At 36.5% G+C, this 25,072-nt stretch overlaps 1 protein-coding gene across 1 annotated transcript; it reads left to right on the top strand.

Moving 5' to 3' along the window:
- On the top strand, nt 1–24,096 carry LOC149844899 (Protein kinase superfamily protein). Its single transcript, XM_089995354.1, has 7 exons — nt 1–132; nt 11,450–11,593; nt 11,715–11,830; nt 11,980–12,190; nt 12,299–12,536; nt 12,840–12,990; nt 23,269–24,096. The coding sequence occupies exons 2-7, from the start codon at nt 11,521–11,523 to the stop codon at nt 23,659–23,661; spliced, it is 1,182 nt and encodes a 393-aa protein (XP_089851480.1). The 5' UTR covers nt 1–132; nt 11,450–11,520; the 3' UTR covers nt 23,662–24,096.
- The last annotated feature ends 976 nt before the right edge of the window (nt 24,097–25,072 follow it).

Here is a 25,072-nt window from a genome sequence, read left to right as displayed (position 1 = left end):
TTTCCATGGATGGAGTCTAGCAGTAAATTATTTTGCGTTTTGTATATAAATGATTACAAGGTATATTTTTTAATCCCGGGTTTTGGAGTCTCTGTCGGATCCTGGCCTCTGCCGAGTGCACCCATCCTGCAGGTGAACCATCGCCCCCCCCCCTTTTTTTTGTGAAATGGGCTATGCCGAACTTTTCTCTGTTTTTGTTTTTCTTTTTGCTGGTGCTTGTCTTGTGCATAACTTGGCCTGTGATTAAGATCTGCAAGACTGTCTTGAAATCTGTGCAGTGGAAGTCCAAGATGGTTGTTTGTATATTCTCTTTTTTTTTTTTTTAAATTTTTAAGTAACTATTGAGTTTCTTTCGCAGATGGGTTTGTTGGCTTTTTGTTTTCTTTTTGTGTTTGTTGATGGGGTTGTTCAAAAAATTCCTAAAGCTAGGAGGAAGATGCAAACATTTGGAAATTCTCCTTTTTTTTGTCGTTGTTGTTGTTGTTCTTCCTCTTTTTTCTTTTTCCCCTTCCTTTTTCCCTTTTCTGGTTGTGTTTGGTGGTGTTCTTGAATGACAAGGTGACTGATTCTATGTCTAGCGTATTGAAAAATACAGGAATTTATCTCCAAATATTATGATCTTTTCTTAAGGTACAAAATTAAATATCACTTGAAGAAATTCCATCGCTGTTATAGAAATTAGATAATTCCAAATTGCTTTATGAATTTGCGTACATGATGGAATTTATGATCTAAATCGTGTTTTCTGTTTTACGTTAATGCCAAAAGCCATTTTTTTTTCCTTTTCAAATTATTCTGATTGACCTTATTAGATGGAACTAGTGTTTTATGCGAATGCCATGCAGTACCATTCTCGTCTTTTGTCTGCGCTTGATTAGGCCTTTGGAATGCAAAGCAAGCCCTAAAACTGAATAATGTTTCTAAAAAAGTTTCAAACAGAGGTTTTCCCCAGTAGATTTTGTTCTAATGCCAATACAATCCTCTTCATACATGTGTGGTGGAACCACCATGTGGCCTATAGTGAAACTCAGAGTAACTGTATTCCAGAGCATACTGATGGAATTCTGCTAATAAGTTCCTGAGAGGGCTGAAGAGGTATAGAGCTGCAGGCATGTGGCTGATGTCTCAATTGTAATTTATTCCCAATCAAGCAGTTGTGCAATGAGTTGTTTGTGCATCTCTTGAAAAGCCAACACTTGCATGTTGCCCATTATGGCGGTCTCTTTTCACCCAGTGGATGCTAAAAGTTCAGACTGACCATAATGGGAAAAGTTATATGAAAGCTGTGAATTTGTGTTCTAGAGTTTCATGCCCGTGTCATGTCTTTGATCTCCTGATTGCAACAATTTGAAACAGCACTATACAGATCTTCGATTTCATCTACTTTTTTTATTGATTTGGATTATGCATTATGTAAACACTTCCTTGTTGCAAGATTGCGGGCTGAATATTCTGTCAACTTTGTTAGCGATCTGTAAATTTGCATCACTCTCATCATTCCTCCCTGATTGATAAATCAGCTTTTTCCTTTTATGCGTGTGGGGTTCAAATTTGATTATCCATGTCTCATTTGTTGGAGTTCTTTTGTACTACTACTGCTTAATTCTTCTCCTATCAAGAGGAGCCCTGTTATCTAGATTAGGGATGTCTATTGTCCTTTCCTTCACTTTATGGGTTCTGAAAATTTTTCTTGTCTAAAATGTCATCAGCTTTCACATGAATGAACTATTGAATTATAAACATGAATCTGCAAAGTGGACACAATCATCTATGGTTGAAAGAGTACCACAATCATATAAGTGACTAATTACCATAGTGTTTAATTAATGTGATACAATTTTTTAGAAATTTGAAGCTTTGGTTGGAGGTAGACTAGACTCTTGCGGCTCTTTGTTAACAAGTAGTCCACAGTAAAATTTAACTGTTACGGATTGAGAAAATAAGAATCTGTAAATGAAACATGTCTAGCAGTTCATAATGAGCCACCTCTCTGAACATCTGGTAATTGTGGGACAAACAAGAAAAGGTAGAAACACATACCACGAAGCATATTTGTAAACAAACACCAAAGAGAAAGTTCCTTTTTCTTATTGATGTTGAAAAGAGGAGCCTCAAAATTCAAGGCCTATGAAATCTAAACGGTTTTAGGCCATGGAGAGAGACATGAAAATATTGGATGGCCCTAAAGTAATGATGTATTTCATGAAGATAAATGATTATGGATGTTAAGATTCCATCTAGGAACACATCTTTTGGAAGATCATAAGGTACCCACGTTTTGGAAGATCATAATGCTTTTTCCTTGTTTTGAACTCCATTTTAATAAGACTTTATAGTGAATCAAGTTACAATTGAACTAGTTATCAACATATGCATCCTGTTGGATGGATGATAACATAAACCAATTTTGAGTTATTTCCTCCCTTAAAAGTTTTTGTTCTCATTTTAGGTTTAGGATTTCTAAGATAATACAGTATATTCTATCTCTTGTTTTTTAGCATAATTAGGGTTAGTCCTTGAGAATGACATGTAACTATGGTGCAATCACCCTCTTTGAAAGACAAAAGGGTGTTAATGGACTATTACTAGGAGAAGGAAAGGGAAAATCCAACTAACCATTCTATTTCTCATCTCAGAAGCTTCTCTTCTCTCTTTGTTCTTCCATTAGCTGGGAGCAACTTTTGAGCAATGTTGTCAGTATCGTATCATATCGTATGATACAATACAATATATCATAGTATCAAAAGGGGATCCAATACGATTTAAGAACAATATCGTATTCGATATGATATGTATCTTACGATACATGGGAGTATCGTATGAGTCAACCCTATTTTTTTTTTTACTTTTTCGGTGTTAGAAAGTGGCGACTGGCTACTTATGGGGACCAATTTTTAGGTCCCAAGGGTAATTTTGACCATGTTTTTTCATGTTCTCCCTCCTCAAACCCTTTTTCTAAGCCTACACACCATATTTTGAGATCAAGTCGACCTTAAAAATTAGGGCTTTTACTAGATCTGAGTGCTAGAAGTTGTAATGAAATATGCGGAAAAGCAAAGAGTGCATTAAGCACTTACAACATCCACTAATAAACAAACAAAAGGGCTAACACCCAATCCCACAAGAGACAACACAACATAAAAATATAAATGTCTCTTATTGAAAAAAGATAGAGCTCTCAAGAGTGAAGAATACAAGAGGGGTTCACCCCTATTTATACACAAAAAGAAGGAGAGGAGGAGTGGCCTTAAAAGAAGAGTCACCTAGGGGCTCCCATGGAGTCGTTGGGAGCCCCCAACGGTCACAAATGTGACCGTTGGGGGCCCCATCGACTCCATGGTGGGGCCCCTTTTAGGTGGGCAAAAATATAAAAAAGAAAAAGTAAAAAAAGAAAAAAAGAATTTACAAAAATAAAGAAAAGAAACAAGTACCCCTATCGGGTACTTGTGAAATGACTAAAATACCCCTATCAGGTATTTTAGATAATACACATATATATATGTATATAAACATATACATATATTTTAACACCCTCCCTCAAGCTTTACGAGGATATAACCGAAAGCTTGTTAAGGAGAAATAAAAAACGAGGAGCAGCAAGGGCCTTAGTGAAGAAGTCTGCCAACTGGTACTCAGATGTGACGTAAGGTAGTGCTATGGTTCCTCTCAGGTATTCATCACGTACGTAATGGCAGTCCATCTCAATATGCTTAGTACGCTCATGGAAGGTGTGATTACTTGCAATATAGATTACACTTTTGTTGTCACAACACATCTTCGAAGGAGTAGAGATGACAATGCCCATATCACTGATGAGACTTCTTAGCCATACAAGTTCAATGGTTGTAGTGGCCATAGCACGATATTCCGCTTCCGTTGAGGACAAGGATACTTTGTGCTGCTTCTTGCATCTCCAAGAAATCATAGAGTCACCTAAAAAAACATAAAATCTCGTAGTTAAGACTCGGTCATTGGGATTTCTTCCCCAATCAGCATCAGTATAAGCAATTAAATCAAGTGATGAGGAGGATGAAAGAAAAACTCCCTTAGTTATGGTGTTTTTGATATATCTGACGATCCTTAAGACTGCACTCATGTGCACGGTTATAGGTGCATGTTGAAACTGACTGACAGAGTGGACAGCATGAGCTATGTCTGGCCGAGTAATGGATAAGTAGGTTAGAGACCAAACAAGTTGCCGGTAGGGAGTAGGATCCTCGAGAGGTGTTCCATCTTCCAACCTTAATTTTGCATTGATGACTTCAGGGGTTTCTGTCTTCTTATCATCGGAGATACCAGATTTAGAACAAATGTCAGCAGTCAGTTTCATCTGAGAGAGAATGTACCCTCGAGGAGAGTACGCCACTTCAATCCCTAAAAAGTATCTTAAGAAACCAAGATCAAACATGTCAAAATGTTCTTTTAAAACTTTCTTAATATCATAAATTCCTTGCTTATCACTTCCAGTGATGATCATATCATCAACATAAAGTAGTAAAATAACTACTGAAGACCCTGCACTTTTCACAAACAAAGCAGTGTCAGTATAACATGAACGAAAATTTAAACTTGTCATTACATTACTAAATCTATCATGCCAAGCCTTTGGGGCTTGTTTTAAACCATATAATGCCTTTTTAAGTTTGAGAATTTTATTTTTACCAATACATACTCCTGGTGGGGGGTCCATGTAAACTTCTTCATTTAATTCGCCATTTAGAAATGCATTCTTAACATCTAGTTGATAGATAGGCCATTTTTTCACTGATGCAATGGCAATAAGAGTCTTAACACTAGTCACTCTAGCAACAGGTGCGAAGGTTTCTTCATAATCTATACCATATTCTTGAACATATCCTTTAGCTACTAACCATGCTTTATAACGTTCTAATGAACCATCACTCTTAGTTTTAATTTTGAAGACCCATCTACATCCAATTGATTTCTTTCCAGTGGGTAACGAAGTTATTTCCCAAATTTTTGCCTTTTAAAGGGCACTAAGCTCTAAGTTCATGGCTTCAACCCATTGGGGAATGTTTTTAGCCTCATTATAGTGTGAAGGTTCATGAAATGAGTGCAACACAATTAGACACGCTCTATATTTTGGAGTTAGGGACTCATAGGAAACAAACCTATTAGGAGGATTGGAGATCCGACCGGATCTCCTTAAAGAGGTTTCTTCTATGTTGGATCCTTGAGAGTATTTTTTTAAGGCGCTCATTTGAGTTTGTTGACCACGTCTAACATAGGTTTGGATTGGTCTATCACTTTCATCTATAACATTGTCAAGAGGAATATCCTCTAGGTCATTCAAAGACTCATTAGAGATTTCCTCTTCTTGAGGAGTCTCATCTTCTTGAGATAGAAGATCAAATAAAAAAGCATATTCACTTTCGTCAATATCTTTAGTTTTCACAAAACCATTTTCATTTTCCAAAAAGGTTACATCTTTGGATACATAGAGTTTGTTATTTTTCAAGTCAAAACATCTAAAACCCTTTTGATTTTCTCCATATCCCAAGAAAACACATTCAATAGCTTTAGGAGATAATTTGTCCCGTTTATGTGTAAGGACAAAACATTTACATCCAAAAAATCTTAATCTATTGAAATCGGGTGTTCTTTCAAATAGTTTTTCATATGGAGATGTATTTTGTAAGGATAAAGATATCATTCTATTTATCAAGTAAGTTGAGGTTAAGGCCGCTTCGGCCCAAAAACTCTTTGGAATTTCTTTGGAAATAAGGAGTGTCCTAGTAGTTTCCATGATGTGTCTATGCTTTCTTTCGGCCAAGCCGTTTTGTTGGGGAGTCCTAGGACACGATCTTTGATGACAAATTCCATTTACTTCTAAGTAATTTTGAAATTCATTTGATAAATATTCTCCACCCGAATCGGATCTAAGAGTAGAGATATTACTTGAAAATTGATTTTTAACTATCATATGAAATTTTTTGAAGAAGTCAAAGACTTCGGATTTTAAATTGAGAAAGTAGATCCATACATACCTAGTGTAGTCATCAATGAAAGTAACGTAATAGGAGTACCCTCCTTTAGACATGACTGGGGAAGGACCCCAAACGTTCGAATGGACTAACTCAAAAGGTCTTTTGGACACAAAAGTTCGGTTTGGAAAAGGAGTAGATTTCATTTTGCCAAAAATACAATTCTTGCAAACAAAATGTTTCTCATTACAAAATTTCTTTCCAAATGGAAAGGAGTACATTTTTGAGAAACTTGGATGTCCAAGTCTTTGATGCCAAATTTCAATATTTTTATCTTGGACATGGTTACAAAAAGAGTTAGTGGGGAGTTTCAAGTTGCTCATGTAATAGAGATCTCCCCTCCTATGACCTTGCCCAATCCGCTTCCCGGACCGGAGATCCTGTATAGAGCAATCCTTAGTTGAGAAGGAGATTTTACATCCATGATCACATATTTGAGCAACAGAGAGGAGATTTAAATTAAGTTGAGGTACAACTCTCACGTTTGGCACAAAGAAATCTTTTGAAAAGTTTAAAGTTTCAAAACTTTTTACTTGTAAAGATGTACCATCGGCAATTGAAACATAGGAGTTTTTATAATTATTACACAAATCGGAAAACTCATTTTCAAGTGGGGTCATATGAAAGGAAGCTCCAGAGTCAAGGATCCAAGAAGACATACCTGGAGGAGAGGAAGAAGCTATGGCTGCACCCGAGGTTGATGGTATCTTGAGTAGAGTTTGTAGTGCTTTCGATAGTTGAGCAAGAGAAAACGATTCCTTCCCTTTGATGGTTTCCTCTTTCTTTTGAGTAGCTTCTTCAACGGAAGCAACCTTATTTTTAGGCCCTTCATTCAACTTAGGGCAATTAGGTCTAATATGACCCGGCTCTTGACAATGATGGCAAATGGCTTTTCTATAGTTCCCATTATAATTATTTTGCCTTCCAAAATGTGGAGGTTTGTAAGCTTTTATATGGTTGCTGGGTTTTGATACGGCCAAGACATCATCTCCTCCTTTAATCATGCCAAGACGAGTTTCTTCTTGGCATATTTCGGCTATGGCATCTTCCAAGGGAAGAGGCTTAGATCTATGTAGGAGGGAAGATCTAACTTGTTCATATTCGGGCCTAAGCCCATGTAAAAATTGGAAAAAGTGCTCTTTTTCCATTTGTTCTCTCCTTAATTCCACATCCACAATAGAAACCCATTTTGGTTCTAGTAAAGATAGTTCATCCCATAGGGGACCAAGAGTGCTAAAGTAATCCCTTACACTCATTTCTCCTTGATAGTCCGGATTTTTTCTTGAAGAAAGAATTGATGAGCAAGGTCTTTTTGAGTAAACATACCTTTCATAAAGAACCATGCTTCATTAGCCATCCGAAACTTGGCAATGTTGGCGCAAATCTTGAGCTCCACATTGTTCATGAACCAAGCAAGAATCTTGGCATGCTTACTTTCCCAATCTTCCACTTTAGATTGGTGATCTTCAATGGCCTTCATGCGGGCATTTTCTTTAAGAGCTTTTTCTTGATCACCATCCATCTTAGTTGGAGTTGTGGTTCCAAAATAGTGCCCATAACGTATCCCCAAAGTTTTTTACCTTTGAGGTTGTTCTCCATGGCGGCGGCCAACATCATGTAGTTGGAGCCATTGAGCTTGAAGGAGAGATCAATCTTTTGTTCTCCTTCCATTTTAATCACTCACAAGAGGATAAATAAAGAGAGATACAACAAGAAAAAAATATAGCTACACAACTAGCTGTATTAAGAAGAAGAGCATACACAAGGCTCTGATACCATGTAATGAAATATGCGAAAAAGCAAAGAGTGCATTAAGCACTTACAACATCCACTAATAAACAAACAAAAGGGCTAACACCCAAACCCACAAGAGACAACACAACATAAAAATATAAATGTCTCTTATTGAAAAGAGAGAGAGCTCTCAAGAGTGAAGAATACAAGAGGGGTTCACCCCTATTTATACACAAAAAGAAGGAGAGGAGGAGTGGCCTTAAAAGAAGAGCCACCTAGGGGCTCCCATGGAGTCGTTGGGAGCCCCCAACGGTCACAAATGTGACCGTTGGGGGCCCCATCGACTCCATGGTGGGGCCCCTTTTAGGTGGGCAAAAATATAAAAAAGAAAAAGTAAAAAAAGAAAAAAAGAATTTACAAAAATAAAGAAAAGAAACAAGTACCCCTATCGGGTACTTGTGAAATGACTAAATAATACATATATATATATGTATATAAACATATACATATATATGAATTACATATATTTTAACAGAAGTGTGGTTTCCTCAAATCTCTGTAAATCAGGGACGTGCCACCAGAGATTGAGAGAAGGAAGAAGTGGGCTGCAACAATACTCCATGCACACCCCAATGCGGGTTGTGGGTTCCTTTTAATATACCAATGTTACATGTACAATAATGACCCTAAAACTAATATACAAAATCTCTTACATAAGGGGGGCAAAATAGGAAACAAAAGAGTACATAAAGGGGCGTTATGTTTGGGGACGTCAGTCTGGATCCAGATCTGGATCCATGTCACATCTCAATAGCCTCCCTTAAGTTGTGCATGGTGAGAACCATGGACAACTTTCTCTTCAAGTACCAAAATCTCTGCTTACTAAGCCCCTTTGTAAATAGATCAGCCACTTGATCTAGAGTTCATACAAACTGAAAGTTTTTCTTTAGAGATTCAAAGATATGATTTTCAACGATCGCAATTGGATCATTCCCTTTTTATCCTTCGAGGTATGGGGATTGCTACTTTCCTACTGATATATGTTGATGATATAATTATTACTGGAAATAGTGAGAGCCATATTCAAGAAACTAAAGATCTTCTGAGCCAGAGATTCAAGATGAAGAATCTTGGTGCTCTTCGATTTTTTCTTGGAGTAGAGGTAGATAAACAAGGAGACAAACTTGCTCTGACCCAGCACAAATACATCCTGAATCTATTAGAGAAGGCCAGAATAAAGGATTGCAAACCCCTTGCCACTCCTAGTGTGCTTAATCAGAAATTGAGCACACAAGATAGAGAGTTGTATCATGATCCCACCAAATATCGAATTCTAGTGGGGATGCTTCAATACCTTACTTTTACCAGGCCGGATATCACATATCCAGTTAATCAAGTTTCTCAATTTATGCATGAGCCAAGGGCTGGACACATGGATGCAGTGAAAAGGATACTAAGATACTTAAAGAGTACTATTGGAGATGAACTTTTGTACACCAAAAGATCCATGAAGAATGCTCATGACATCACTGTCTACTCAGATGCAGATTGGGCTGGAGACCCTGATGATCGAAAGTCAGTTTCGGGTTATATTATTTTTCTTGGTGCCAATCTTATTTCCTGGAGTAGTAAAAAGCAGAAGGCAGTGGCTAGATCTAGTACAGAAGCTGAATACAGGGCGATGGTTGCTGCTACAACAGAGGTTACATGGATTAAGCACTTGCTGTGAGAGTTACAAGAGCAGATCGCCAGTTGCCTTCTCCTTTGTGATAATCAAAGTGCTATTCAGATATCTCTTAACCTTATTCATCACAACAAAACTAAGCACATTGAGATTGATCAACATTTTATTAGGCAGAAGATTGAAGAAAAAGAGATTGAACCTGGCTATGTTCGAATAGAAGATCAGGCGGCTGATTTGTTTACTAAGGGTCTCACAAAGTGCAGATTTTGGTCCTTAAAAACAAGTTGTCCATGGTTCAACACCATGCACAACTTGAGGGGGGCTGTTAGAGTATGATACTTTATATATGTACTTTATATATGGGTTTGTGTCAAGATCTGGATCCAACCAGGATTTGGATCCAACCCATATTTATAAACCTATCCAGCATGTAATATTGTAAACTGTGACATATAAGGGTATTATTGTAAACTATGTATTAGGGTTACAGGGTTATTGCTTTATATTAAATAGAATCAGATCACGCCCCTATTCATTAAAAAGGGAATACGTGAAAGAACAATTCCATTCTCTCTCCTCTCTGTGTTTTCTTGTTTATGAACATGTTTTGGTGACTTCTCGCAGTAATATATATATATATATATATATATATATATATATATATATATATATATATATATATATATATATTCTCTTGTGAGTTTGTTTCTTGTGTATGAATGCTTAGCCCATAAGTGGCCTTTACATATTATATATTCTCTTATTGCCGTTGTAGGCATTTTTATTGTTTTTCTATTTAAATCATTACATGGTCCATTAGCATGCGTATGCACCATGATATGCCTTGGTTGTATAGGTTGCAATATTTTTAATGTATTTATAGATATTATTGAAATTTTATTATCAGTTTGAGCCTTTGCATCTCTTTGAGACATTAAAGTATCACCTTTGTATCTATAACTATATTGATTGATATAGTTGTTGATCCATGTTTGCCATTATTGCAAAGTATCATTTCTCTTGATTTGTTGTATGTGGGGTTTTGAATTTCTTTATTATTTCCGCTGTGCATTTCTATATAGCTATTTGTTTTGAAAAACCCTTTTCATGAATATTTTATTTTTCTCTCTCTCCATAATATATATCTAATATAGTTAATTTTTGAAATCTTTTATGTTTTATGATATATATGTGTACAGTCGGGATATTTTGTTAGCACTGTTTACAGGTTCTCAAGTATTAATGATATTGAAGATCCTAAAGACCCTTTGTATAATAGAGTATATGTTTAAAGACCAAGAACACCTTTTAAGGAAGCAATGAATGGATGAACTTGATGAAGTCAATAAAGACATTTTATGTAATGAGCTCTTTCTTTTGTAATTGCAAACTTACATTGAGTCACCATAAGTTTGAGGGAGGGTGTTAAGATTAATGTATCCTTTTTGTGTATATATAATATATTTTATATATACATACATATATATAGTATATTTATGTTATTTGTATTATATATATTTATATATAATATATAAAGTCAACTTAAGTTGACTCTCTTCTGGTCGTTGAGAACTAAGTCCAACAGCTGGTCTTTCTAGTCATTGGACTAGGTCCAACAGCTAGTCAAACTAGCCGTTGGACCTAGTCCAATGGCTAGAGAGGACTTCCTCCCTCCTCTCTTTTCTCTAAGTCTTCCCCTGTTTTCTTTCTCTATATATGGGGTGTGTGTGTCTATTGTGTGTGAGAGAGTGATTTTAGTGTACTTCGTATCTAGGTATTTTGAGTGTACTTTGTAGTGAGTTTTTTTTTTTATGTATTTTATTGTTTCTTGTGAATGAAATCATTTATTCACAAAACTTGTATTAGTTTGTATCTTGTTAGTATTCAAATGCATTTCGATTTGGCATTTGGATTATGATTTGGAATGTCTTGGGTTCTGCGCCACTTCGTGACAATAAGAATATCTTAGAATGAATTTTAAATCAACTTTCAATTGTAGCATCAATTCATAGCTGATATTTTGTAGAATAACCATTGGAGGTTGGAAAAAAATTACTGCAACACACACAGAGAAAGATTTTTCACCTTCAGGCAGTTATGATGTGTTTCTCATTTCTATTTGGAAGAACAAACTCTTCTGGATCGACAGAAACTAAGGACAAAGGCGAAGGTAAGCGTATTGTCGATTAAGGAATGCAGTCAGAACTTTTGGTGAAGCAAGTTGAATAGGACTTGTACTTGTTGAAATAAACCAATGAATAATTTCATTTCGTTGCTTATTTGTACTTTAGGAGCTTCAGGCATCCAACATGTGAAAATATGCACATACAAGGAACTGAGGAATGCTACGGATGACTTCAGTCCTCAAAATAAAATAGGTGAAGGTGGTTTTGGCTCTGTCTATAAGGTAAAACCTATCACAATATTTGATCTTTTGGGCAGTTATTTGGTTGCATCACTATGAACTGCTTCTGCATTGCCTTTTTGAGGCTCTGTAGAACTGAGGGTAATGATTCCTAAGCCTGATTTCTTTTCAAATGCTTTATGTGTTGGCAGGGTCGGCTTAAAAGCGGTATGATTATAGCTGTTAAGGTTCTTTCTGCTGAATCAAAGCAAGGTGCACGGGAATTCTTAAATGAGATTACTATCATCTCCAACATTGAGCACGAGAATCTTGTTAAGCTTCATGGTTGCTGTCTGGAAGGAGATCACAGGATACTGATCTATTGTTACATTGAGAATAATAGTGTTTCTCATACCCTTCTTAGTAAGATTTTTTATCATGTTGTCATTATGTCTTAGTTTTTTTTCCCCCATTTAGTTACTATATGGGGGTTAGGATGTACATAGAAATGACATGGTTGATATACATCAGGTGGACACCACAGTGACATTGATTTTAACTGGAAAGTGAGGAGTAAAATCTGCATAGGGGTTGCCCGTGGTCTTGCATTTCTCCATGAAGAAGTTAAACCACATATTATTCATCGTGATATAAAAGCTAGCAACATCCTTCTCGATAAAAACCTTAATCCTAAAATTTCTGACTTTGGTCTAGCAAAACTTCTCCCATCAAACGCGTCCCATGTCAGCACCCGTGTTGCAGGAACAATGTAAGTGCAAAATCTTAAATGCTGAATTTGTAATTGCTTTTCATAATTTGGGAATATTTTGGTGCATGGATTTCTTTGACTTCTTCTCAGAAGAGAAGAATTCTGATCATTCTTCCAATTGCTTCCTGAAAAGCTTTGATTAAAATTAGTGTATAACCTTGGCTGTAGGTTTTGTTGCTGTAGAGAATATGCTAATTTAGGAAACTCCATTAATTGACAAAAGTTCTCATTTATGCATCAAATACTGAAGGAATTTCTTGAAATTTTGTAACTTCTGACATTTCTGATCATGTTCAACTGTAGAGGTTATCTGGCTCCTGAATATGCTATTCGAGGACAATTAACACGGAAGGCAGATATATACAGCTTTGGTGTTCTCATTTTGGAAATAATCAGTGGAAGATGCAATTACAATACATGTTTACCTGTTGGAGAACGGTTTCTTCTTGAAAGGGTAGGATTCTAAACTTTTAAATTCATGTACCACTTCATTTCTGTAGCTAATATATCTTAGTTTCTTAAGTTATCCATAGACTAAGCTATTCATGCACATGCATTTTCTTTGTATTACGTGCTATGACTTTTCCAATCCAATTGTCCTTTATCCACTCTGATCCCTTGGAATACATACAAGAAGTGTACTGACTAAGCAGACTTTGATGAGTAAATAAGATTGTCGATGTTTACTAATCATCTTCTTAGTGGCATACTAGAATTACATGATACTTTCAGCACAGTATCTTACTGCAAATTATGTAAATATAGTTCAAAGGGTATAATATATAGTAAGTTCACTTTTTTATAAATCAAAAGTATGTTGTTTATTTGAAGCAAATAAAATGTTAAATATTTGGTTGTAGAAGTCACCAATCTGCTGAATTCTGAATATAAAACATGGTTAACTATTTCAAATTTTTATCTTTATAAAATTTTGTTCCAAGTGGCATGGTTAATATAAGGCTTCGTTTGCTCAAGGAAACCATGTGCAGTGTATTTTATAGTGTTTGAAATTCAGAACTTAGATGATGATTTGTTTACATGAATCTCAGAGGAACTTGTTACCTTTGGTCATATAGACAGGAACATGCATATGGGGAATGGAATGGATCTGCTTGGTATGACATGAGGGCCTTTTAGGACGGGGTCCTTTGTACTTGTAGCATATGTATGTGTGTATGTGTGTTTGTGCATGTGTGTGTATGTGTGTTATGTATGATGTGTACATCTAAAATTCACAGTCCAAAACAACAAAGCATAAATGCTATCTTAAATGTGCAAAGTCTTGAACAACAATTGTACACCATTATGATTCGGGGCCAAAATGCTAGCATTCTTATTGAAAAAAAGGATTCTAAGCCATTATGGTGAATAAAGATTAAATGATAAAATTAAATTAAAAACTGAGATATACATAATCAATGGAAAATAAATAACTAGAAAAATGAAAGATCCAAAGGAAGAAAGAAAAAAAGAAAGAAGTTAGGGACATAGTGTTGCCCATGTCCAACATAGGTTTGACTTTGTTCTTGAAGTGTCATGGAACATTTAATATTTGCATCAGTGTTGTCATGTTGATTTCCAACACAAGACATGCATGTGCGAAGTGTCCATGTGACATTATCACAGAAAATAGGTAAAATACAGGTGATATTTCACATTCTTCACCTCCTACTGAAGCCATGCTGATGAGAGTTGACTACTTAGCAAAGTTAAATTCATCCTTTGGATCATTGGCAATAAAATTCACTGTTTTCCAGTTGCTAGGAATAATATCTGATCTATTAATACATATAAGAATCAAACGCATTGCTGCCTATGCATACAGAATCATTTGCGTAAGCCACAGTTTAACACATCCAGACAGATGGATTATCTAACAAGTTGGGCCATGTCACTGTAAAAAGTAGGAATTAGCAGTGTCTTCTTTTGCTTCTAGCTTTACAACAGAAGTATGCAAAGATGGGATTTCTTGCTTTGTTTTCAAATATCAGTCACAGAAAGTGTTGGTGGTCAAATATGCTTGCTAACACGGCACTTGCTCTTATATATTCAGAGACATACTGAAGTTTTCACAAAAAAAAAAATTGAGATAAAAGTTTCTGTGGCCCAGATTGAGCTTGATCAAGTTGCAAATGACTGGGCAGTGTACATCTTCCTTTTCCTTTTTTACTGGGAAACTACTCTAGACCATGTTGTCACTGGGATTGGTGACTGCTGACCATCATGTACTGGGGTGATTTTACTCCACTTACAGGGTTAGAGATGTAATAATTCAATGCTGCATATTCTCTCTTGATCATGCAATAGTGAATTACTTATTCTGCAGCTAGACATTACTTATAGAAAGTATAATGTTTGGAATGCACCAGGGGTGAAGCCAGGAATCTAAATTAGGTTGGGCACAAATGCATAATAAAAAAAAATGCAAAAAACATAAAAAAAACTTAAAATGTTCTATTCAAATACCTTTGTCATATACCACCTGATCTCTTGGAAAAAATGACACTGAAACTTTTGAGAGAGAGAGAGAGGGGATGGAAAGGGGGGCTGTAAAAAAGTTGGGTCTGGTGGTGCCCACCTTGACCCGACCTTTCAAAGGATCAGGGTGGGCACTGTGGCACTTCCCACCCTGACCCAACCTATCGCAAGGTCAGGGTGGGTACTGCCCACCCTGATGTGAAACCTCTATTTGGGATTTTTGGGTCAGTATGGCCACATGCTTACCCTGGCCCAAATGTGGCTCTGCCCTTGGAATGCACCTTAGAAAATTATATGCAACATAGTAGGCTTTCTGATAGGGGCATATAACATAGAGCTATACTAATCCTCCATCAGTAAAACTATTGGACATCTGTTGATATATTTATGGTAAAGGCTTCTAGCCATTTGGCGTTAATTTAATTGAGGCCAAAAATAGTTATTAATCTTGTAAATCTGGTCCTCTCTTGGAAGTCAAGGTTATGTGACTCAAGTCGTTCCAGTGTAGGGAGCAAAAAGTTTTCTGGACGGAAATAGAAGTGGAGGCAATAAGTGTAATCTGCAGAGGAAAAAACTTGAAGAAATGCTTAAGTACTGGTTGGATGACACCCAAAACCAGGTTAATAACCTGGTTTTAGGTGTAAAAGCAGGTTTAGAGGCTAAACCTGTTTTTGTGCACTGTTTGGGTGAAAAAAACAGGTTTTCCAAACCTGGTTTTGAATCTTAAAACCAAGAATCCTAAAGCCAAGTTTGTGAAAAGCTGGCCCTACCCTGTTTTTTCACTTCACCAGGTTTTCACAAACTCAGTTTATCAGGTGGGATGGGGTGAGAGTTGCTCCAACATCTCCCCTTTTCCAAGCTAGCCCTTACCTGTTACTAATCCGGTTATTTCTAGCCGGTGGCTGGCCGGAAAATGGCCAGGCTAGTACCTCCTCACTGTGTGTTGCGAGTTCGGCCATTTTTCGACCGGCCATTGGGTGGAAATTGTTAGAAAATGGTATTCTACCATTCAATCACAAGAAGAGTAGAAAGGAGAGAGAGATGCTGGTGGCTGCAGAAAACCCAATTAGGGTCTGCGGTATAGGCTTCCCATTAAGTATATGCTGGTACAATTATTAGGGTAGAAAAATACCCATTACACAACAACAACTACGCCTTCATCCCAAAACAATTGGGGTCGGCGATATGAACCAAAACAGAAAATCATTCTGGGTCTTCCACATGAATCCTTCTCCTCCAATCATTTCTATCCAATGCCATGTCCTCGGTGAGGTTCAAAGCATTCATATCCTTTCCTATCATCTCCATCCATGTCTTTCTAGGCCTACCCCAACCTCTTTTAACTAATATATTTTCCCATTTCTCCATCCTTCTGACTGGCGCATCATTAGGCTTTCTCCGAATATGTCCAAACCACCGTAAATGATTCTCTCTCATCTTATTTTCAATGGGTACAATGCCTACCTTCTTATGTATCTCCTCGTTTCGAATCTTATCTTTTATTGTATTTCCACACATCCATCTTAGCATACGCATCTCAGCTACACTCATTTTTTTAATATGATGTCTTTTGGCAGCCCAACATTCTCTACCATATAGTAAAGCGGACCTAATAGTCATCCTATAAAACTTTCCCTTCAACCGCAATGGCATTCTACGATCGCACAACACTCCAGTTGCACTTTTCCATTTCATCCACCCAACCTTTATCCTATGATTTACACCCCCATCAATTTCTCCCTACTTTTGAATGATAGATCCCAAATATTTGAAACAATTATCCACCGGTATTTCTTGCTCACCAAGCTTCACTACACTCCCATCACTACTTCGTTGCTTACTAAACCGACATTCCATGTATTCTGTCTTACTCTTACTCAACTTAAAACCTCTTGCTTCCAATGTCTGTCTCCATAATTCTAACTTAGCATTAACCCTAGCTCTAGTCTCATCAATCAAAACAATATCATCAACAAACTACATACACCACAACACATTTTCTTGAATTGATCTCGCAAGCTCATCCATCACTATAGCAAATAGGAAAGGGCTTAATGCAGATCCTTGATGTAACCCAACCGTTATAGGAAAATTGGTTGTCACCCCTCCACAAGTGCGGACATTGGTTACTACTCCTTTATACATATCTTTAATTATACTAATGTACTTGAGAGAAACACCTTTCTTCATCATTGTCCACCAGAGAATGTCCCTAGGTACTCTATCGTATGCCTTCTCCAAATCAATAAAAACCATATGCAAATCTTTGTTCCTCTCTCTATTTCTCTCAATAAGTTGTCTAAGAAGATGTATAACTTTCATAGTTGATCTTACAGGCATAAAACCAAATTGCTTCTCCGATATCATGACAACCTTCCTCAACCTAGACTCAATCACCCTCTCCCAAAGTTTCATAGTATGACTCATGAGTTTTATACCACGATAGTTTGTGCAATCTTGTATATCACCCTTATTCTTATATAGAGGCACCAAAGTACTCTTCCTCCACTCATTAGGCATCTTATTTGTCCGCCAAATCTTGTTAAAAAGATTTGTCAACCATTCTAAACCTTTCTCTCCCAAGTATTTGCAAGCCTTGATAGGTATACCATCTGGGCCAACTGCCCTTCTTGATTTCATTTTCTTCAAAGTCTCTGTAATTTCTTTCTTTTGAATCTTGCGCATGAAGTCACGATTCATCTCATAAAAAGGAATGGAGAAGTCTTCAAGATCCTGAGCATGACTTTCATTAAATAGCTTATCAAAATAATCTTTCCATCTCTCCTTAATCTCCTCATCTTTGACTAAAACCCTTTGCGTTTCATCTTTGATACATCTAACCATACCCAGATTCCTCAATTTCCTATCTCTCATCTTTGCAAGCCTATAAATATCCTTGTCGCCCTCTTTGGTATCCAACTTGTCATAAACCTCTTTATATACCTTATCCCTTGCGTTTCGAACTACTTTTTTAGCTTCCTTCTTTGCTATCATATACTTCTCCAAATTCTCATTATCATGACTCTTAAATTTCTATAACATTCTCTTTTAACCTTAATAACTAATTTGACATCCTTGTTCCACCATGATGTATCCTTACCTAGCGGTGCACCGCCTTTAAACTCACCCAATACCTCCTTAGCCACCTTTCTCATGCCACCCGTTATCTTATTCCACATTGATTCTGAATCCTCCTCGACACACCAATCAGCTTCTTTAACTACCTGCTCTACAAACCTTCCTTGTTTAGCTCCTTTCAGTGCCCACCACTTAATTCTAGGATCTATCCTATGTCTATTCTTTTTGCGGTATTGTCTAATTCTAAGATCTAAAATTAAGACTCTATGTTGTGCAACTACACTTTCTCCCGATATAACCTTACAATCGCTGCAACAACCCCTATCTCTCTTCCTAAGTAGGAAAAAATCTATCTGACTCGTATTAACCCCACTTTTAAATGTTACTAGGTGAGACTCCCTCTTCCTAAACCAAGTGTTTGCTAAGATCATATCATAGGACAAACCAAAATCTAAAATCCTTTCTCCACTTTCGTTTCTTTCTCCTATACCATAGCCTCCATGGATACTCTCAAATCCATCCCTACTAATGCCTACATGTCCATTAAGGTCACCGCCGATGAAAAGCTTTTCTCCATAAGATATCCATTGTACTACTCTATCTAAATCTTCCCAAAATTGACGCTTAATGGAATCATCTAAACCTATTTGAGGTGCATAAACACTAATAATATTAATAATGTTCGTACCTAATACTAATTTAATAAGTAAAATCCTATCACCTTTCCTATGGACCTCAACTACATTATCTATAAACTCACGACTCATAACAATCCCTACTCCATTCTTATTCCTATTTATTCCTATATACCAAATCTTATATCCCCAAGGTTCTATCACTTTTGCTTTCTCACCTACCCATTTGGTCTCTTGTAGACATAAAATATCAATCTTTCTCCTACACATAACTGTTAGAAAGTGACTTTGAATACATTAGGTTCAATAATGAACCCATACACATGCACATGAAGTGCGAATAAACCCATTAAAAGGAACAACACAAGCACATAATGTGCTAACACATAAACCCACACAAGGGGCAAAAATATGACATAAAGTCATAAGTTGAAGATTATTGAAGAAGAGGAAGAAGAGGGTAAAAACCCCTTATAATGGAGCAAGAGCTCCTCCAAATCTTGAAGAATACAAAGGGGCAAGCCCCTATTTATAAGCATAAAAGGGACCACCTTGGGGGCTCCCAAGGGAGACGTTGGAGAGCCCCCAAAATTTCTTCTTCAGTGTTGATCTGTCAGTATCATTTTGTTAAAAAGTATCAACTGAGTGCTACTTCCTCTCTTCTGTCTCTCATGCACTGATGTTTCTGCCAGGATTGATTTTCGAAGAGCACTTGACTTAATTTTCTATTTAACTAATTAAGTTTGTCAATTTAGTCAGCTTAACTATCATCCTCAGCAAAATGAAACAAGAAAGATAGAGTTGGTAGTGGGATAACTGAGCAGAAAAACACCGGTTTGGAGCATTTTTAAAATAAACCTAAGATAGCAAGGAAAAAGTTGAATGCTTTAGAAGTAGTGATGGAGCCCTTTCTTAATTCATTTGAATGACTAGCTAGCTACAATACAGGTTTGTACAATTCAACAAATTGGACTAGTTTATTGAGAAAGCTGAAAAAGGATAACTGTCTAGGCCTACATTTCAGTTCTGGTTAATCTTCCTAATAGACAATCGTCACTTCAATTGGAAGATTATTGAGAAAGCTGAATGCTTTAGAAGTAGTGATGGAGCTAATTCATTTGAATGACTAGCTAGCTACAATACAGGTTTGTACAATTCAACAAATTGGACGGGCTTATTGAGAAAGCTGAAAAAGGATAACTGTCTAGGCCTACATTTCAGTTCTGGTTAATCTTCCTAATAGACAATCGTCACTTCAATTTGAAGCTAGATACACATGGACCATTTCCACAAAGAAATCCCATCCCATTTTGTCAGAAGTATAGAATTATCCATAGTTTACCTTGTTCTTTCTTTCTGCATACCCATGTTTCATTGGAAATCCTTCTACCTATAGTGTAACTAGTCCCTTAACATTTCTCCCCTAGATGAAGAACTTTATTTTTGGAAGATTTTTTTGAGCATAAACTTTCTTGAATCTTTCAGCTGAATCTTTGCAATCATCTTGTACAAGCTCCTGAAGATATGGTGGTTGATGTGATTTTGGTAATCTTGCAATGACCCACTTCTCCAAGGATGAGAACAAGGTGGATTTGTTCATCTCCTCAAGAAGCATCCTTTTCTGTGAAAGCTAATAAATATATTAATATTGTTGGGTATATACACATTCCAACTGCAAGAAGAGAAATTGGTTCCAGTTTAGGGAAATCTGAGGAAAGGAATTAAAGGCCTGGATAGGGGTAGTAACATATTATAAGGAAAAATGCAAAGTGGCTCAAGTTTAGACTTTGAAAGCAATAGGTAAATTGTAAATAGAACTTATGAAACCAATCTGTAGATGGGGAGAGAACAATGATCTTTGGAGTAACAATGTTACTTGAGGAGAGGCCAACAATTCTCAGATAGAAACATTTGAACGATGTTGTATGATAATTACTTTGGAGTAACTACTTGATGAAGTTACAAGTTCATTTAGAGATCCTTTTCCGCTTTTTATACAAAAGATTCTATGTTACTTCACTTGGATCCTAACCAAAAGGCTAAGAAAGGTATTTGTCTATAAAAAAAGTATCTGTATTACAAAACTGATATCCAAGAAAAGATGATCAATCCTTAGGATGTGTATTTGACTAGTCTATAGGATAAAATGTATTTGAATCATCTTTGTGCCTGGAAGCACTCATATTGATTTCCACTGCATAGAAGTGCTATCTACCATTTGCTTTATGCATGCTGGACCTTCAAATTCAATACATTTTAAGTTCATCATAGTGTCTTCTATTTTCAAAGGCTGCTTATTTATTGTGGTGATATTAGTAAACCTTTATTTTCATCCAATTAGTAATAGCATTTCTTGCTACTATAAACAAATGGATATGCTAATAAAGTCATCTCTTCCATAATCTTCAATGTTTTGATTTATGGACAGAAAATGGCCTCTTTGCTTGACAGTATTCTATATAATTTGCTATACCAGCTTCATCTCTGGGATGAATTATTATGGGTTAAATCCATTTAATCATATGGCAATTCATTTTACCACCTTGAAATTGAAAAATAGAGATTTTGTAACAAAAAATATGGCAGGTTTGCATTTTGGAGTCTAAGTTCATGCTGCTCAAATTTCTATTTGTAGTCGTTATTGTACTTTGTGATTTAGAGTCATAAAGATAAATGCTTCTGCTCAAGCAAGCTTTGGGTCATTGATGGGGGAAACTTATTGGTAGAACAGATCAATATTGGAAATGAACATGTGGATTGCATATTATTATGCATCATTACGCATGGAAGGTGCTTTTGTGCATTCTGTTGGAAGTTCCAACTAGTAAAACATTATTTATTGATTGCTCACCACCTCTTAGCACACCATGATGGAGGGTTATCCACATTTCAGAGTACTCTTCGTGTAGAACAATATTCATGATTACAGAAAAAAGGTTAAAATGAATGAAGAGAACAAATAACCGATACCATGCACCCACTTTCATGATGACATTGATTAATCATGTGTTTCCTTTAAAGTTCAGAAAAACCATTCGAAGATCAATAACATATATCAGTTTATATCATACTTTTGTTGATAAGTGTGCTAAGGCACATTATACTTTGGCAGTTGTAAATTGTAATATATGCAGATTCTAGTTTTATGACTCTTAGAAGGAAGTGACAACATTTTTTACAGAAATTAATATTAACTATTAGTCAAAATAAAATAAAATCTTATATGAATTTCTTTCCAATCCAATATCAGTAGCAGCAGAAAGAAATTTTCCATCGTCTGAAGGAAATTGTGTACTTTCCGTAATTGTGAATAATTTTTTAGCATTCTGAAGTGTTTGCTTATGTCAATGATGTTAGGTTCTGATGATTTTGATGTGTAGATCTTTGGGTCTTCACATTGGATTTTTTCCTGCAAGATCTTATTGTTCTTTCGATGAACCAAAGTGCAATTTCCACATGAACCTGCCCAAGATATATATAAATCATCAGTTTCCTTGGATCGCCGTAGTTGTAGTTTGTATTTGAATGCTGAAATCAGTATATTACTGAGGGTCCGAGATAAGTTTTGCCAAAGCCAATCCATAAAATTAAAAAAGATCAGGAGTCAGAAAGAACATATTTGGTTTGAGTTTGAGTTGGTGCCTCTAAATTTGAAAGTAAACTAGGCATCATGGAGAGGGACAAGTACCGAGAACAAATATTATCTTCGACAGCCTGGGCATTCATGCCCTAAGGTGTAGCATGATAATGTGAAGTTTCATCCATTCAACCACATGCTTAATAAGTTTATATTCAACATGAATTGAAGTTTGGTTTGGGTATCTTAGCTCATCTTATACTCCTTATCCCATTGATGGGGTTTTGGCCATCTACGGTTTGGATATTGGATTCTTATCGGGGTTTAGGAAACTTTAATGCTAAAGATTTATTGATAATTTGAACATTCAAATGTTATGTTGGAGTGTGGAGCCTGTTTCCTACCTGTATATAAATCCCTAATTTCCGTGGATTTTTTATAGGGTAGTTCTGTAATTTTACCTTACACTCTTTGTTATATTTAACAAACACTAGTAGACTCCTTGTAATACTCATAGACTCCTATTTAAAGGAGGTAATCCGGCTCTTGTATTGGATCTCAATCAATAAGAAGAAGGCTCAGTACGGTCATGGACATAGGCAATTCTTGCCAAACCACGTAATGTGCATTGCTAGTAGAATGTGCCCTCTAAAGTTTCAAGGCATTGGAGTTTACGTGTACCTCGTACTCTGAATTTCCTGTGCTCAAGAAATTTAGGTGCAGAGATGCATCTCATCTCATGCTATGGTGGCTATTCTTTTTCCCATAAACTTCATGGGAAATTACAGACCAAGATAACTTTAACGTATTCTGTAATTTTAATTCTTTTAGACAGCGAATGTTTTATGTCCAAATAGTATTTAATGCACTAATGTAAGCTTAAGAAAGTTCTCATTTCAATGTACTTTTTTGTGATCACATGGCAACTTACTGATATACATGCATGGTGTTCATGAACCTCTAGGCATGGGAACTATATGAAGCAGGCACTCTGTTGGAGCTGGTAGATTCCAGAATTGAAGAATTTGACTCCAATGAGGCAGTTCTATTTCTGAAGGTGGCACTTCTCTGCACTCAAGACATGGCGAAGCTTCGACCATCCATGTCAACAGTTATTAAGATGTTAACAAACAAAGTTGATATTAGCAATAAGGAGATAACAAAACCTGGGCTCATCTCTGACTTGATGGACCTCAAAGTTAGGCACCAAAAAGAGACATCATCCCCCTTGTCTGGCTCTGGCAGATCTCGATCAAGAGATGCTGCTTCCAATGAGTCACGGGATGCGGCTTCAACTTCTTCAGCAAATACAACAAATGCGACGTTGACATTCACTACTTATGAAAAGAGCTTTTAAGGCAGTGGAGATTCTTTTTATTTCTGGTCATTTTCTTTTGGTTGATATTGTGGATGGAATGAAGGGCAGATCATGAAAATTTACTGCAGTTTTTTGTTCAAGGACTTTTTTGGGATGACATAGAAGGCCATTGACTTTGGTTGATGGCAGAAGTGCCCTTGTGTCAATATTTTATAATGGATTTCAGTGCCTATACAGATAGAAGGATGGAAATGAGGGCATTTTATTCTTAAAAAGAGTTAACCACTGTTGCCATTTTGTAGATTATGGTCCTTTGTCATAAGAACTTTAGTTAGTTTTTCATAACTGCCCCTTCTTTATCTTAAAATCAACTGTAGGGCCTGTACATAATCATTTGAGCATGTGTATTTATGAAGTATTGTACGTGTATTTGATCTATACAATGTGATTATATCGTACCTTTCAATAGTCCAATGTTGATTTTATAATTTAAGTGATTTGTAAATACAGTGGTGACTAACATATAGCAAGGGTTTCAATGTTTTCTTCTAATCCACTTGTTTTATCAAAATGGATCCAGTGCTTTATTACTATCAACTAGTGAAATCCACGCCACGATTCATCACATGTTCATAGCAGTAAGTTTCAATGGAAGGACCAAAGAATCCATCATCTTTCAGTTTGTTGGGCCTCGTATCTTAGGGGCCTTTATGCCATGGTGAGTATGTTGGCAAGAAATACATATTACCTACTTAGCATCCTCCAGTTATGCAGTGTAGGCTTCCTTTTTATCTTTGATTCTGGACTGCTTATAATAGGAATTGGTAGAGCACTCCAATTGCAATTTCAATTAAGTAAATGGGTCGGATTTGGTTTTTGAGGTGTTGAGAAATTAACTCAGTGGGTATAGCAACTGAGCTTGAATTAGATGCACTCGAGGCAATATCTTTCAAGCAATAGTTGCCTTAGAATCAAATCTTTGGTGCAATCAGTATCCATGCAACTTCACTCTCATAATACCAGCAACTCCACATGGATCACTTTGAATAGTCTCTTGACTCAATTAAGACTGGACTCGCTCTAAGCTCTACTGTACAGGCTTCTCAAATAAGTCAATGCTAAGAAGAAGAATAACACTATGGTGAGGAGAGTGAGGGCAAGAGAGAGAGAGAGAGAGAGAGAGAGAGAGAGAGAGAGAGAGAGAGAGAGAGAGAGAGAGAGCTTTATAGGAGAGTGCAAGGAGCAAATGGGAGAGAGAGGAGAGGTTGGGAAAGCCATGGAGAGAATGAAAGAGGGTTGGGGTATATATAGCCCCCAACCCTAACAACTAGCAATAAAGGGCCTGAGCTAGTCAAATGGCTAGCTATAAAGGTTCAAATGGCTAGTAGAAAGAGTTACTACTTGGCCGTGTCAAAGGATGAGAAGGGCAGTCAACAGGTCAGAAATGACC

This window comes from Nuphar pumila, chromosome 2 (genome assembly GCF_984573655.1).
Source record: "Nuphar pumila chromosome 2, dmNupPumi1.hap1.1, whole genome shotgun sequence".
Taxonomy (NCBI): Eukaryota; Viridiplantae; Streptophyta; class Magnoliopsida; order Nymphaeales; family Nymphaeaceae; genus Nuphar; species Nuphar pumila.
The sequence above is the reverse complement of the archived record's forward strand: the minus strand, read 5'-3'. Positions and strand labels throughout refer to the sequence as shown.